The 13,720-nt window shown below is 36.6% G+C and overlaps 1 protein-coding gene across 1 annotated transcript in view; it reads right to left on the reverse strand.

Annotated features, from left to right (window-relative positions):
* The window catches only part of NKD1 (NKD inhibitor of WNT signaling pathway 1), a 63,917-nt gene extending 50,449 nt beyond the window's left edge, over positions 1 to 13,468 (reverse strand). The window contains exons 1-3 of the mRNA XM_072422926.1: positions 13,247 to 13,468; positions 13,093 to 13,125; positions 9,772 to 9,878 (exon numbers count right to left, since the gene is read on the reverse strand). Of these exons, the coding sequence (XP_072279027.1) occupies positions 9,772 to 9,878; positions 13,093 to 13,125; positions 13,247 to 13,271 (165 nt within the window). The 5' untranslated portion in view covers positions 13,272 to 13,468. The remainder of the gene's footprint in view (positions 1 to 9,771; positions 9,879 to 13,092; positions 13,126 to 13,246) is intronic.
* Between the last annotated feature and the right edge of the window lie 252 nt (positions 13,469 to 13,720).

The raw sequence follows: 13,720 nt of genomic DNA on the forward strand, positions 1-13,720 counted from the left end.
TACCAACCATTAACATAATTTACAACATAAGCAGAAGTCACACATTGCCACCTTTGAAAACATATTTCTAAAGGGTGGGAAACTGGAAACACAGAATTATTTTATATACTGTTCCCTCAATAGGTATCTGACCCATAAATAAAGCCTAGTGTACTCAGTCTAAAGTGTTTGACTTTCACTTGCTTAAATATAAAATGATAGGATATGTAGTACCCTACACCAGCCAATCACACATGAGCATAAAGAGTCAAGGTGTAAAATGAATTATTACTATAAAACAAGGGCAGTAGTACTATATACGAAATAGAAAATAGCTCTGCTTTGAGTAAAGCCCCAGTAGACACATAAAACATTTTTATTCACCCCTTAAGTTACAAAACAATTTGGCAATCTGTCATTACATGATAATTATTATTTTTTTCTGATGTCCATAATTACTGTTAATGAAAATGTCCATAACCAGCAGGTAAAGGAAGCCACACTTTTAAAAGATCCCTATTTTAAAACAAACTTTATTACTCTGCTAGCAAATATACACAGAGGCACACGATAGTACACAAAGTATACCACCACACCTTACCACCAGACCCCCAGCATACATCAATACAAAATAAGCTTATAAATTATCATGAGTAAATGTGATATATTTCATTTGCTAAATTAAATAATTAAAGAAGCAAGATTTTGGGGCTCTTTAGGTCCCTTTTATAGGCTCTATACTGTAAATAACCTGAAGAAGGGGCCTAAGTTTGTCCCAAATGCGTATATCCCTAAAATCTCTTGGATTTTAGCTTTTCGGGCAGGGTCCTTTCCTCCTCCTGTGTTATTGTTTGTATCTGTCCATCATCTTATTTATTGTAAAGCGATGTGTAATATGTTGGCACTTATAAATATTTTTCAAAAATAATAGTAATGTAATATTGCATCATACATAGTTTTTTCTTATTTCTTCCAATTTAATGGAACACTACAGTTATAGGTACAGTGCCCATATCTGGACAATATATGGTGCCATCTGTAATACCCAGTACTAGGGCAGAAAGGAATCCAAGTGCGGACTGTGGAGCACAATATGGTTGCCTATAGCTCAGCATGCAAAAGGACATCATCATCAAATACTAACAGTGTGTTCCACAAATTATTTTTTCTTTGGGAGTTAAAAAATTCTATTTCTCCCTACATTAGAATATAGGTAACAATTTTACTTAATACTCCAAAAACAAAACATTTAAAGCGATACTCTATTTTAATTAAATCTTAGCACAAACAAGCACATGTTATTTGTTCAGCCCTGATGTAAATTCACATTATTACTTAAGTATGCAGAAAACGTTTGTATTTCACTTGTAAAGTTAATGAATACCGTACTGCACATCTAGAATTCAAAGAACACAGATCCTTGCAATTTTCAAAACAAGTGTGACAAAGAAGATCATCTATATACTACAGTGGACAGCACATAGTATGTTCTAATAAAAAAAAAATCCTCTGCCAAGTAGGCAGCCCTCTTTGAGAAGCCGGACATCAGCAGCTGGAAATACAGATGGTTCCTTAACAAACTGTCAACCAAAGCATCTGCTTCACATCACTGGCCAAAATAATGAATTTATGAGGAGGGGGCTCCATATCCCAAACTTTCTGTATGTGAAGCTAAAACGAACTTATAGAAGCAACTAGTATCACTCAGGGATAACTCTTTGGAATTCGGCGTTGTTACTTTGCTGGCAGTGTGGTTAATCCTTTCATTATGTCTCAAGAGCATTTAGTCCCTTTAAAGGGATATTCCCACCAAGTGGCAAGCAAACAACACTGACATGCTTAACCACTTCATTGTCGGCCAAATACATTCAGAGTACACAAAAGCGCCAATATCAACATATAAACTCAAACTGGGAATACATACAAATAACAAGTTTTAAGTAGGGCAAGTCATGGGTAAAATACATTTCAGCCAATCTGATGGCAATTTGGTGTACAAGTTACACTTAAACAGAAAAAAAATCAAGTAAACCTATTTTCTAACGTGATAGCAGGTAGTTATTATTTAGTATAACTATATGTTTTTGTATGACAACCTAAACATGTATCAAATTCATCTGCAATGGGATGCAGAAGCCCCATAAATTATTTTTTAAACTTTCTTTCTAAGCCAAACTCCTTCATTTGGTTCCCATGTGCTCCCCCAACAAGACATTGGGGTTATAGTCAGGTGCTCCACCCTAAAGGCTTGGCAATCAACAGTGGCAATGCTGATATCCAACCCCATGCATTATTTGTTAATCATATGGTAGTGTGCAAAGACATAGCTTAGATGGAAGTAGCAACTGAAGTTTAATTTCAGAAGAAGAACAGCATCATAGTTACCCCATCACCCCACCGCCTAATGCACCCCAAGATGATGTATTAGGTGGACTTTTCTGGGAGATTAACAGGTATTTCTTGATCTCGAAAACTTTATCCTGAAAACTGTAACTGCAAATGCATTGATAATTAAGTATCACATATTTTGTTTAAATAGGGGACCCCAGTTAAAATTTAAACAGAATTTTTAACCAAAACAGTAAGGAAGTCAAACGTCAGGGATTTTATTTCAGACATACTATGTCTAAGAAATAAATATGTATTTGTACTTGCCTTGTGATTGCAGTCTTCTTTACAATGTATTACAATTTTGGCATTTGCCCAGAAGAATCAACTCCAAAGGATGAGTTGGATTGTATTCATCCCTGTGCTGTTAATGTAGATGGCTGAAAATCCTGAACCCAAAGGAAGACTGGGAGTATTTGTCTTCCATGACGAGGGAGCTCACTATGTTGCATCACTTAAGGTTAAGCGAGTATAGTTCCACATTAAAGTGTATGTCAATGACAATTTCATTTTGTTTTGGATAAAACAGGGATTGGATGATGTGAAAACATTTTTGCTTATCTGTTTTTGATGCAACAGAGATATTTAAAAATTCATCAACTACTACTACTACTAGATTGATCTAGCAAAGTGCTAGTTTCTCATATCCACCAAAAACATGCATACTTGCCAAGGAAAGTTTTATGTATCAATCAGGTGTATAAGTGAATGGAGTAAAGTAAAGAATATGTTTTATGAGCCAAATAAGCCTGCACATTGCACTCCCATTTCCTTTTGTCTTTGGAGCCAGTATGAAGGACCAACCAAAGCAAGAAGAACAGTAGATGTCAGACTACATTTCCAAGCATCCCTGTCTTATAGTGCCAACCATGTGCATACACGAGGAAGAGCAGGACTTACCAGTATTGATTTACATGAAGTCAGTGGAGACCAAGGGTCTGACCACAATTTGTTACCAAGAAACTAAACGGTAGGAGAGATCAGACAGCTGTACAGCTACAACCCATCACAGCTACATAATGTGTGTTTAAATTTGTAGAGTTCAGAATACTTTTACCACTAACATGCTTTGAGAATTTACTTTGTTCAATTTTAGGTTTAATTGGGCTTTAAAGAGGCCCCATTGCTACACCATTTATTCCAACGAAAACATTCCTATTTGATCAAATGTGATTTTGCCATATGGTATGCACATTAGTTACCTGTAAAAGCCTCCCTTGTGTAGACATCCAAAAGCCCTGAGACTGCTGCTGGGCGCTACCATTTCAAATGTGATGTCAGCAGCCCCAACAGACTAAAAGCTGTCACTCAAGTGACACTCTATAGTATTCCCCTATGCGCCTTACTTGGCAGCTACATAAAAGGTTATGTAGGGAAATGAGGGGAGGGCTGGAGGATCATGGCCGGCTCAGAGAGTAATTAGACACTCCAAGAAAAGGAAAGGGCCAGAGCATGCGAGAAGGAAGGGGGCTGTGCAAGTAAATTGACTAGTCAAATTTTCAAAAAAAAAATACAAAATCATTTCTGGAAATAAAAACTGTAATTGAGAATGTAAGATATTTCATTTTTCCTTGATTTTACCTTCAATTTGGTGACAGGGCATCTTTAGTTTGACCTATAAATTTGAGAAATTCTGAACCTTCTCACTAGCTGTAAGTTAAAAAACAATTGCAGTAATTTCAAGAACTGGTCTTTGTCCCCCATTTATGTTTTATGAATCTATCACTATGATGGGTGTCTTCACTAAACAATAGTAAAAGGCATTGGAGGCACAAAAAGTGGGTCAGAGCCAGTGATCAAAGTAGTTTGTTGCTGTTTGCTTGTAGGATCCTAGAGTATGTAAGTATAGTTTAATAATCTTAGTTTGTTATCTGGGTTATTATGAAAAATCTAAACTATGAATCTCATATTAAAAAGGGGATAGTGAACATGATTCTTTTCCGAGTATTTTTTGGTATTGGAAGATGCATGGTTGACCTGATGCTAAATATGGCACTTCACATTGTCAGTCACACCAATATTATAAAAGAGACAGCATAAAGCATTTAATGTGCTCGGTGCACTCAAAGCTAACCTTCACAAAATATGTGATCTTTGACCTCTAATATTTGGGATAGGACTAATGTCAAAACTATTCAAAGTGTTTTCACATTCTTAGTACTGATTTAGACTTCATAGCAGTCTACTGGGAGACATTTCTATAAATCCAATACCCTCCCTGGCACTTTTAAAAAAATTCAAGGACTTTTCTTTGTACTAACTTGGAAAAAAATAGTAGCACCTTTTCCTCAGAAACACAAGTCTGAGTCTATTTGTCAGCCTCCAGTAGCATACATTTCTACATTGTTAGGACTCATAATCAGGTTAACAACATTACCACTGGAGTGGTAATGCAAAAATAAGGCAAGCCTAGGCAGGGAAAAACTTTTTCCCTTTTTAGTTTTGGATAAAATGGGCAAGGATTACGTGATAAGTGCTGCCAAATTATGCTCTGTGGAAAAACTTTAAATGCTTTTGGTAAATGTAATACTTTTAGGATTATTTTAACAGTTTTTATAATATATAAAGTATGAAGAAAATATTGATTTTTGGAAGATTGTTAGTAATTAGAAAAAGTGAAGTTCTTTAAGACCAAAATAAATATACCAGCACCTGTAATATCTGTAAAACCAAGGGTCCATTCACACCATGGGTGTTGCATTTATGACGCATTGACTTTTAACACATTGCATTGAATTTGTTGTGTTGTTTTTTTTTTTTCTTTTAAGCAGACCTGTCATATCAATGGAAAGGCCACTAGCCTCCACTCCATTGCTTTTATCATCGGTGTCAGATATGTATTGTTGTAGGTTTGGGTGACCAGTTAATAGGGCTGTCGACTCCCACACATGCTGGAGTGAGATTTTTTGTTTTATATCTTGTAATTGGTGCACTCCCTAATTTTAAGGGCAGTAGGGCTGCTCAAAAATTCAATATGCCCTATTTTTAACACATAATACTAAATGTGTTATTGTAAACTGAAGCCATGAAACATGAGTCAAATTGCCTTGTTGTTAATTTGGGATTGCGTTGGGCAAACCCACCAGCCTGGAGTATGTGTCGTAACAGGGCCCTAACAGTCACTTCTAACAACTTGGAAATCCCTAACAGTCATATTTTACACATCAGAAAGCCCTGACAGTCTTCTGTAAGCAGTCCCTTGAAGCAGTAGCTCTTGGAAGCACTAATAGTAGATTGCAGGTAGCCAAGGTCACTGCCAGCTTCTAAACCTAAATAACCTTGAGATTGTCCATTAAGCCACTCGAGGTTGGCACTTGTACAGGTGTGATACATCATCCACATGAAAGGTTTTCTAGATGGGTGTGGTGAAACAATAAACATGATGGGCCAGCACAGACAGCAATTTGATATTCCCAGAAGATAACAGGACTATGATATACAAGAAGTAAGGGCTCTGTTAAAAGAAAATGTCTAATTGTAATGGTCAAATTAAAAATAATTATTACAAAGACAAACCACAGCTTTCAATATACACAAGTTTCCTGTGATTTTTTTCCATTCTTTAGGTTAGTGCATTGGATCAGAAAAAAATGATCTCCATAAATCAGCAATAGTATAAACTTACAATAAAACAAAACCACTGTACACAACAATGTTAGGCGAAATGACTTTTTTAACTACTAAGAAACAAAGCAACATGAAAAGCTTAAGGATTAAACTCCCTAGCAACTCGGATTTAAAACTTCCAAGGATCTTCTGCAGCCAAAAAGGTGATATAATAAAATAAAAAAGACAACGCTAGTTTGCAAAGCAGGTTTTATCTACAGACCTTTTGCTACAGTCATAGACTATGAATCGGCTAACTACAGCGTGATCAAAACCATATTCTTTTTTTTTAAGTATGCTAGCACTGCAAGTTTTTATTCTACAGAAACTTTTTTTTCTGCACTGATTAAAGTATACAGGAGAACAATTTCACCACTAATCATTTTCCTCACTAAATGAAAAAGAAAAATAAGTCCCTTTATTAGAAAATATAAACATGCTCCAAGCAAGGACTTCAAAGAAAGATGAATTGCTGCAAGACTTGTCCACACGCTTCTTCCATTAGACATAAAAAAGCAGTTGCTCCAAATATAATGTAAGCATTATAATCCTTCTGCAGTCAGAAATTCCAAACACTAAGTGCTCTGTGCTTTCTGAGACAAAAGTGTAAAAAGAACAAAGGACTTGTTGTATTGATGATATACCAGTAGCTGGTGATGAGATAATTGCCAGGAATTCATTCTTTCACGCTGACCAAAATGTGAGGCAAAGATGTTTGAACTGCACCATAAAAGAAGACGTTACGTGACAGAGATATATGTGTAATGTTAGGCCTAGTAATAATACTTTTTAAAATGTTTAGGTGAGCTGTAGTTGTATTGAGGCCAGCAACAGAATTATAATCAAAAGACGATCATACATTGTTGGTGCTTGACCAGGTAAGCGTTGGCTAATAACCTAATATTGGTCATTTACCTGGCAAAACTGCCAGGCGTCCATCAGAATCAAGTGCCACAAACTCCTATAACTGGGACGGGGGTAAGGGGGGGGCTTTTTATGTTAAATAAAATCTCCTAATATAATGGAAATGCTAAGAATTAAAATGAGAATCAACCATCTTGCTTGGAAGGGTACAAATATCCTAACCTTCGAAAGAGGGACATGATACACCAAAGCTACCTCACCAATTATGTGAAAACTTTATATGCAAAAAGTTTGATTTTTTTTATCATGAATGTCTTAAAATGAAGGACATTAAAAAAAAGAAGGGCAGGAGCCCAGGAAAAAGTGATTCCAAAAGAGAGAAGCTTCAAATGAGGTTGGGACTGATTGCAATCTGGGAATAACTGAAGAATAAAAAGTTGGTTGCAATACCAAAATTTTACTTTTGACTTTTTTTTGGTGGTCAATTGAACGCATGGGTAGTACATTTCATTCTGGGGATTATTTGATTCATAATTTCTTATTCTTTATGGGTATAAAATGGGGTTGAAAATTACTGAAAATGTTGTGCTTTCAATTAGCTTTCAACTACAGCAATTTGCCATCCATGGTTTTAATTGTTTGCCAGTTACAAGTAAACAAATAAATAAAAAAATGGCAATGAAATTGAGTAAAAATTTGTTTCACATTGCTTTGGTTTTCCAAATCAATGTCGAACAATTTCAATTATTTGTGTTAAACTAGAAAGATACCTAAATCAAAATAAATCTATGCAGCCAGTGTTGTGATCCAGACACCCGTGCCAACCGGAAAACGGCCAACTATTGACCTCCAATGCAGAATCAGCATCAAAGCCAGGTTCAGAGTTACTGTTGCCAAAGACAATGAAAGGTTGGAAGAAATATCTGTTAGATCTACATGCCTAACATTTTTTAATGTTTTAGGTATATCTACAAAAAATAAGACTTTTTGGATGTGCTATGTCTACCCCTAAGTCTCACAGCTACTGCCTAGTGTTGGTCACTCAGAAATGGATCACTTTTGTGGGAGGCAGTGGGAGATGTACACAATTGTGGACTCCAGAGGAGTAAAGCATAGTTTTGCTTATTGTGTCTGTAATATAGTGTTAAGAGTCATAAAGATGTGCGAAAAGTATCACTCAAAAAAGCCCCAAGTTGCATCCTCCCTATTAGTTAACCACAGTGTTTAGTCCTCTACGTTGTTCACGGATCTGGAAAAATGCATCGATAAACAACAATGGAGTACAATTTTACAGATCATAGATTTGTCTAAAAATTCTGATAATTTAACAGCAGAAAAATCTAGCATCTGTATACAGCTTTAGTTTGCATGTTCTATTTAGCACAGGTTAACTTTATGATCAGTTCATGGCCATGTGTGCTTGAATTTGATAAGTACACATTTGTGCTCGGCAGACTTGCCCAGTGCCGGTGTTATTCTAGAAAACAGCAAGTATCGGCAGGGAATTTTTGCAGACACCCTTTGCCGATTGTTTCCTAAGCAACAATTTATTAGCTTTGGGTGACAGCTATTTTCTAAAATAGTCCAAAGCCCCACAGTGAATCTTTTAAAACTGTCAAATGTAGCCACCAAACAACTAATGACAGCAGGTACCTCTAGTCTACTAATAAGTACCCACAACCGGTAAGTAGATTTTCTAGACACATAAAAAAATAAAAGAATGCGCACTGGAGGTTGGACAAAATGGCTACATTCCGTGCTTATCACAAGCCATGTGAAACTATCATGCTCATCTTTGTAAAAAAAAAAAATGACACCTTTTTTTGTTCTTCTTTAGAAGGCAAAGCAGACAAGTATTTTCAAACAGTTCTTCAGCTCTATGATCTTTCGGTGAAATCTTTTGTTGTGGGGTTGATCTATTTTCCAGCCCTCAGATAAACTTATTTGCTTTCTCCAGTTTCTGAAGTGCTTAAAAAGCTGTCATTAATCAAACAGATAAATGGAAGCAGCTTATGTGTTGAAGTGACGTTCCCACACAAGACTGACACATAGTTGTATTCAGAACAGATACAAAGTAGTAAAACAGGATTTAATCTTTCACAGATAGAAAACCGATGCCAAGTTTTGTGTGATACACATCTGTGCAAGCTGTTAGTTGAAACAGGTATGTGTTGCAGGTCAGTCTGGACTAAAATGGGTTAACACAAGACGGAGCAGGGCCAGAAACTTTGGAATTTATGCCAAAACCCACATCTTGTGAGGCCGCTAGTCTCCAAATATTACTAACACATATAAGAAATATTATCACTTTCCGAAAAAAGGAGCATCAATGGTAAGAAGCAACATAGTAATAAATCCATAGAATTGTAATATATAAGGCACAATTCTGCAGTAAAAATACCAGCAAATAATAGTCACCAATGTCAAAACAACTTCTGATTTATGATTGCCATTTTGAGTAATTGCACACTACAAAATACACTGACTTATAAAACAGTTTCTATCACAAAACCTTTGCAAACATATTCTAGACTATTACTCAACATTGAGAATGCTGATAGAACAGATACATAAAAAAAGCCTAGGCATTTAGTCATTTGATCTCTGCTGAAGATGAAGATCAGCCTCTTAGCTTTTCTTAGGTAGATAGCATGTGACCAGTTGCGTGTTTGAGTCACATGGACAGCAAAGAAAGACGCCTGCAGCAGCATTTTTCTCCAGGAAAGGTTCATATTTTAGTCTTCTATTTATTATTTCACATCAGTAATATTGTTAGGTCTGCTTTAGGACAGAGTAAACATAAAACCAGATGAATCAATTTATCAACCTTCTTCACACCATTCTAGAGAAAGTTTCATGATCACATAAACAAGTATTATCCAAGTCATTTCCAGTTCATGTGCTTTAGATACAAAACTGATGTTGATCACTTACCCTTTTGCACCCAGGCTTGTGATTGGGAGGTGTAGAAGACTTCTGCTTGGCAATCCAATCTTCTATGCCTTTCCGAGTCAAACATGCATTTACTGCAAAACTGTCACCTACAGGTACAGAAAGATATGCAGTGAGGTTTTAAGGAAAAGCAGATTTTTGTAATTACATATTGTATGCAATATGTAGCACCATATCTTCTCCAAACCATTGTTACCTATTGTTGACCACAGACAATCTAATAGAAGAAGATGAAATGAGGTGGGGTGTGCTGAGTGCTTCCAGTGATTGTAATCAAACTAGAAAGCTCTTTAAAACACACAAATCATCTGTTTTAGTCAGGAAATACAGAACAGAGCTGTTATTGTGCATTCACTGGCTCCATTATCAAACTAATCAGAAAGATAAGGGTAATGGTCCCGAAGGTGCATTGGATGTTCAAGCTGTCTTATGGCTTTTGCTAAGACATCTGCCCATCAATGGCCAACTATAGTTGTTGGGATCACCATTCCAAAGCCACAGCAAACACAATGTCAAATCACAGAATCTAGATAAAGCCATTGAGTCTTTTCTTGACATAGATAATGTCCATTTAGAAAACCAAAACTTTTATAGGGAAAAAATAATCATCCTGGAATAGATACAGAGATTTTCCAACATGCTAGGAAATCTCTAAATCATAATGAGAATTTTCAATGCTTGATAAGTAGTACATATCACCTATAACTTCAGTCTGCCTTTCACCAGTTTTGCAAAGAAACGCAAAAGTGAGTGACTATGAGAGAAGCTAATCCCTTAAACAGGTACCGCCATGACTAAAGCTTCTTAGACCTACAACAAGCAGATCTGCTGCCAATTTTGTGCTCATCTGGGCGGTCTGATCGAATTACCGGTCTGTAATTGCTTGGTCTATAGTCCTAACACAGAGCACACGCGTTTGTGATATGCTCTTTAGATTATGAGATGGGGATGGAGAAAAACAGAATACAGACGGGTGTTCCTCACCAAAGTTGGGTAATTGTTCACACAGACCAAATGAATTGTTTGATATTTAACAACAAATCTAATCTCTCCTTATCCAGTCAAAGGCAACAAAACTGTTTGTTTATAATCAGTGTGTTGATAAATTCACTTCAGACTCATTTAAAATCTGATAATTTTAGGGATTGGTGATATGAAAGGAAAATGTGTGCATTAGGCCTTACTATGGATTTATCTTTGGCTCACAGTGAAAGGAAAACAAACTAAAGAGATACCCAAACTGATCCCAAACTTACTATCAGTCTCACCACCAAGGAATATTAGAAATCAATATAAAGTTACAAAAACTTTAACATAATACAAAAACCTAAAAAAAGTATTGCCTGCCATAGACCGTCCACTCACAGGATCACTCCTTAAAGTCATCATGACCCAGTGAACACTTTATTACACCGAAACGTTTATGAAGGAGTATTCTGGACATGTCATCAAGGAAGAATTACTGTACACAATGCAATTAAAATTAAATAACAAATTTCTTTTAGTCAAGGAAACACTTAGACCATATCACTGATCTAAGACATTCCAGGGCATTAGACTAGATCACAGGATGCTTGCATTTCAAAGATCAGCTATAAGCAATGGTAAAAACCAGCTTACAGGTTCATTGACACATGAAGGGATTAGACAGGGAACAGAGTCACAGATCAAACACTCTCACACAAACACAAGTCCATCATTCAGGCGCTGTCTCTAACACAGAAACAAAGTAAATCGGGTACCCATCTATTAAATCAAATGGCAAATAACAAGGCAGATCATTAGTCCAATGGGAGTTTGTTTGCAGGTCAGCAAAACCAAACAGCCAAATCACCATCTCACAGCTACAACCAAAAATAGACAAATCAAAAATATTTAAAGAAGTTAAAAAGTCGTCTTTATTTTTGGTAGCTTAAAAAACATAAAGTATGATTCAGCCATGAACAACAATGATGTCAGTAAAAGCAATTTATTATATAGGCTAATTCTAAGGAACCGCAGGAACGCTTGCTGAAAAAAAAAAGTTTTGTATGTTCTTGTTTTCTGGTGATGTCCTCTTGATTGATTATTTGGTTTCTATATCATAACTATTTAGGTTACTGCTCTTTTAATGAAACTGTGGAAACCAATAAGAATCACCCATAGGCAAAAGATTAAAAGCTCTTTTCTGATTTGTTGTATGGATTGAAGCTTTCTTTGCGCCCTTGTATTAAACAAATCCATATGTTTTGCAGCTGGCTATACCACTAAAACACAATCTGCTTTTAAAGTTGACATTCAGGCAAAACTACAGTATGAGATCAGTTTTAAAAGCCATGGATATACTGTGGCAAAGACATAAAAATGTGTTTTTGTAGGACACAAAGGTGATAATGCGTGATTCAGACTTTGTTGTTCACATAGGATGGCCTGGCCAGGGATTCTCAAAACAAGAAGGTGACAAACTTTGACAAAGACTTAACACATGGAGGCAACATAAAAGTTGTGAGCAGAGCTTACACATACACACGGGTGACAAACTGAGGATATGTGATCAGATCTTAAAAGGCGGGAGCCTCAGGAGGATAATGTGACCTGGGTTTCACTAAACACATGGCACAAGCTTTGGCCAGTTTTCAATAACACACATAAGAGCAGTCAATGTAGCCTTTGGAGAGGAGCAGCTAATGCATACTCTGCATGTGGCCAAGACTCAGTGGGACAATTTAAGAGGGGAATGTTACAAGCTTATAATGTAACACAGAAACCTCTACAACAGGAATGATCTAAATCAGAGCTGGAAACAAAAATAGGCTAAAGCCAAGAATTAATTAACTTCAGGATCAAAAACAAGAGTAATGACTTCTACTTTTCTCTGGACACAGCATATTACTAGACATAAAAACAAGCTCATAAACCACAACCACTAAAATTAATATATACAAAAATGATAAATAAATACTCATGGTGACATCAATATGAACATGAGATGGGCAGTTTATTTACTAACTTTTGTCAAACTTTTTGCTGTTTACAAATAACTTTACAGAGTTGATTAAATACCTTACATATATAAATCTGATTTCAGATAGGCAGAATGAGACATCAGTTCCATTTAAATAAATGAGTGCATTGCCCATAGAAGAATGGTAAATAGCTGGGCAGAGAGACCTTTAAACTTAGCCATGCAATGTGATAGAACCAGGCACATTGCGATCAGGACTTTACAGATCAATCAATACATTTCTGATTCATATCAGACAATCAGGGACAAGCCAAGAGATTCTACAACACAAGAACAGAAAAGGGGATTTGATTTCCTACCTTCAGGGCTTTCTCTGGGTTTGCAAACTGCAGCTGCCAGTCAGGAGAAACAGGATAAAGTACAAAAAAAAAAAGAAGAAAACAAAATAAAAGATTATTAAATGTGTGGTAGCAATTCAATGCACAGATATAAAGTCATGATCAGAGTGCTCACCGTGTTTGGAGTAAAGTTTCCCCATCTCTTGGTTGGAGATCCCCAGAACATCAGACACACATTACAATCCAGAGAATGTAAAATCCATGCGAAGCCCACAAGTGAGATAAATCCTTGCTTGGAGTGTTTATAGGATGAGTCCCCCCTAATCCACAAGCAGCTAAAGCCCTACAAGCAATGACACCCCATGGAAGAGAAGCCTGGAGAGATCCTGGACCTGGGATGAGTGCAGCTCCCTCTGCCAGACACACAGCTCAGCTAGGAGGAGCCAGGGGCTGGAGATGGGGGAGAGCATGAAAGAGCAGACACAAGAGAGGGAAGTGGTGGGAGAGGGTGGGGGGAGAGAAAAACAAGGGAGAACTGCTGGAAGGAGACTCTGTGTCACCAATTCAGAGAGGAATTGGTGGGACACCATGAAATCTAACTCATGCTTGCAAAAAAGACCTTTGATGTTTCAATAACTGATACACAGCT

The sequence above is a fragment of the Pyxicephalus adspersus genome, chromosome 9 (genome assembly GCF_032062135.1).
Source record: "Pyxicephalus adspersus chromosome 9, UCB_Pads_2.0, whole genome shotgun sequence".
NCBI lineage: Eukaryota > Metazoa > Chordata > Amphibia > Anura > Pyxicephalidae > Pyxicephalus > Pyxicephalus adspersus.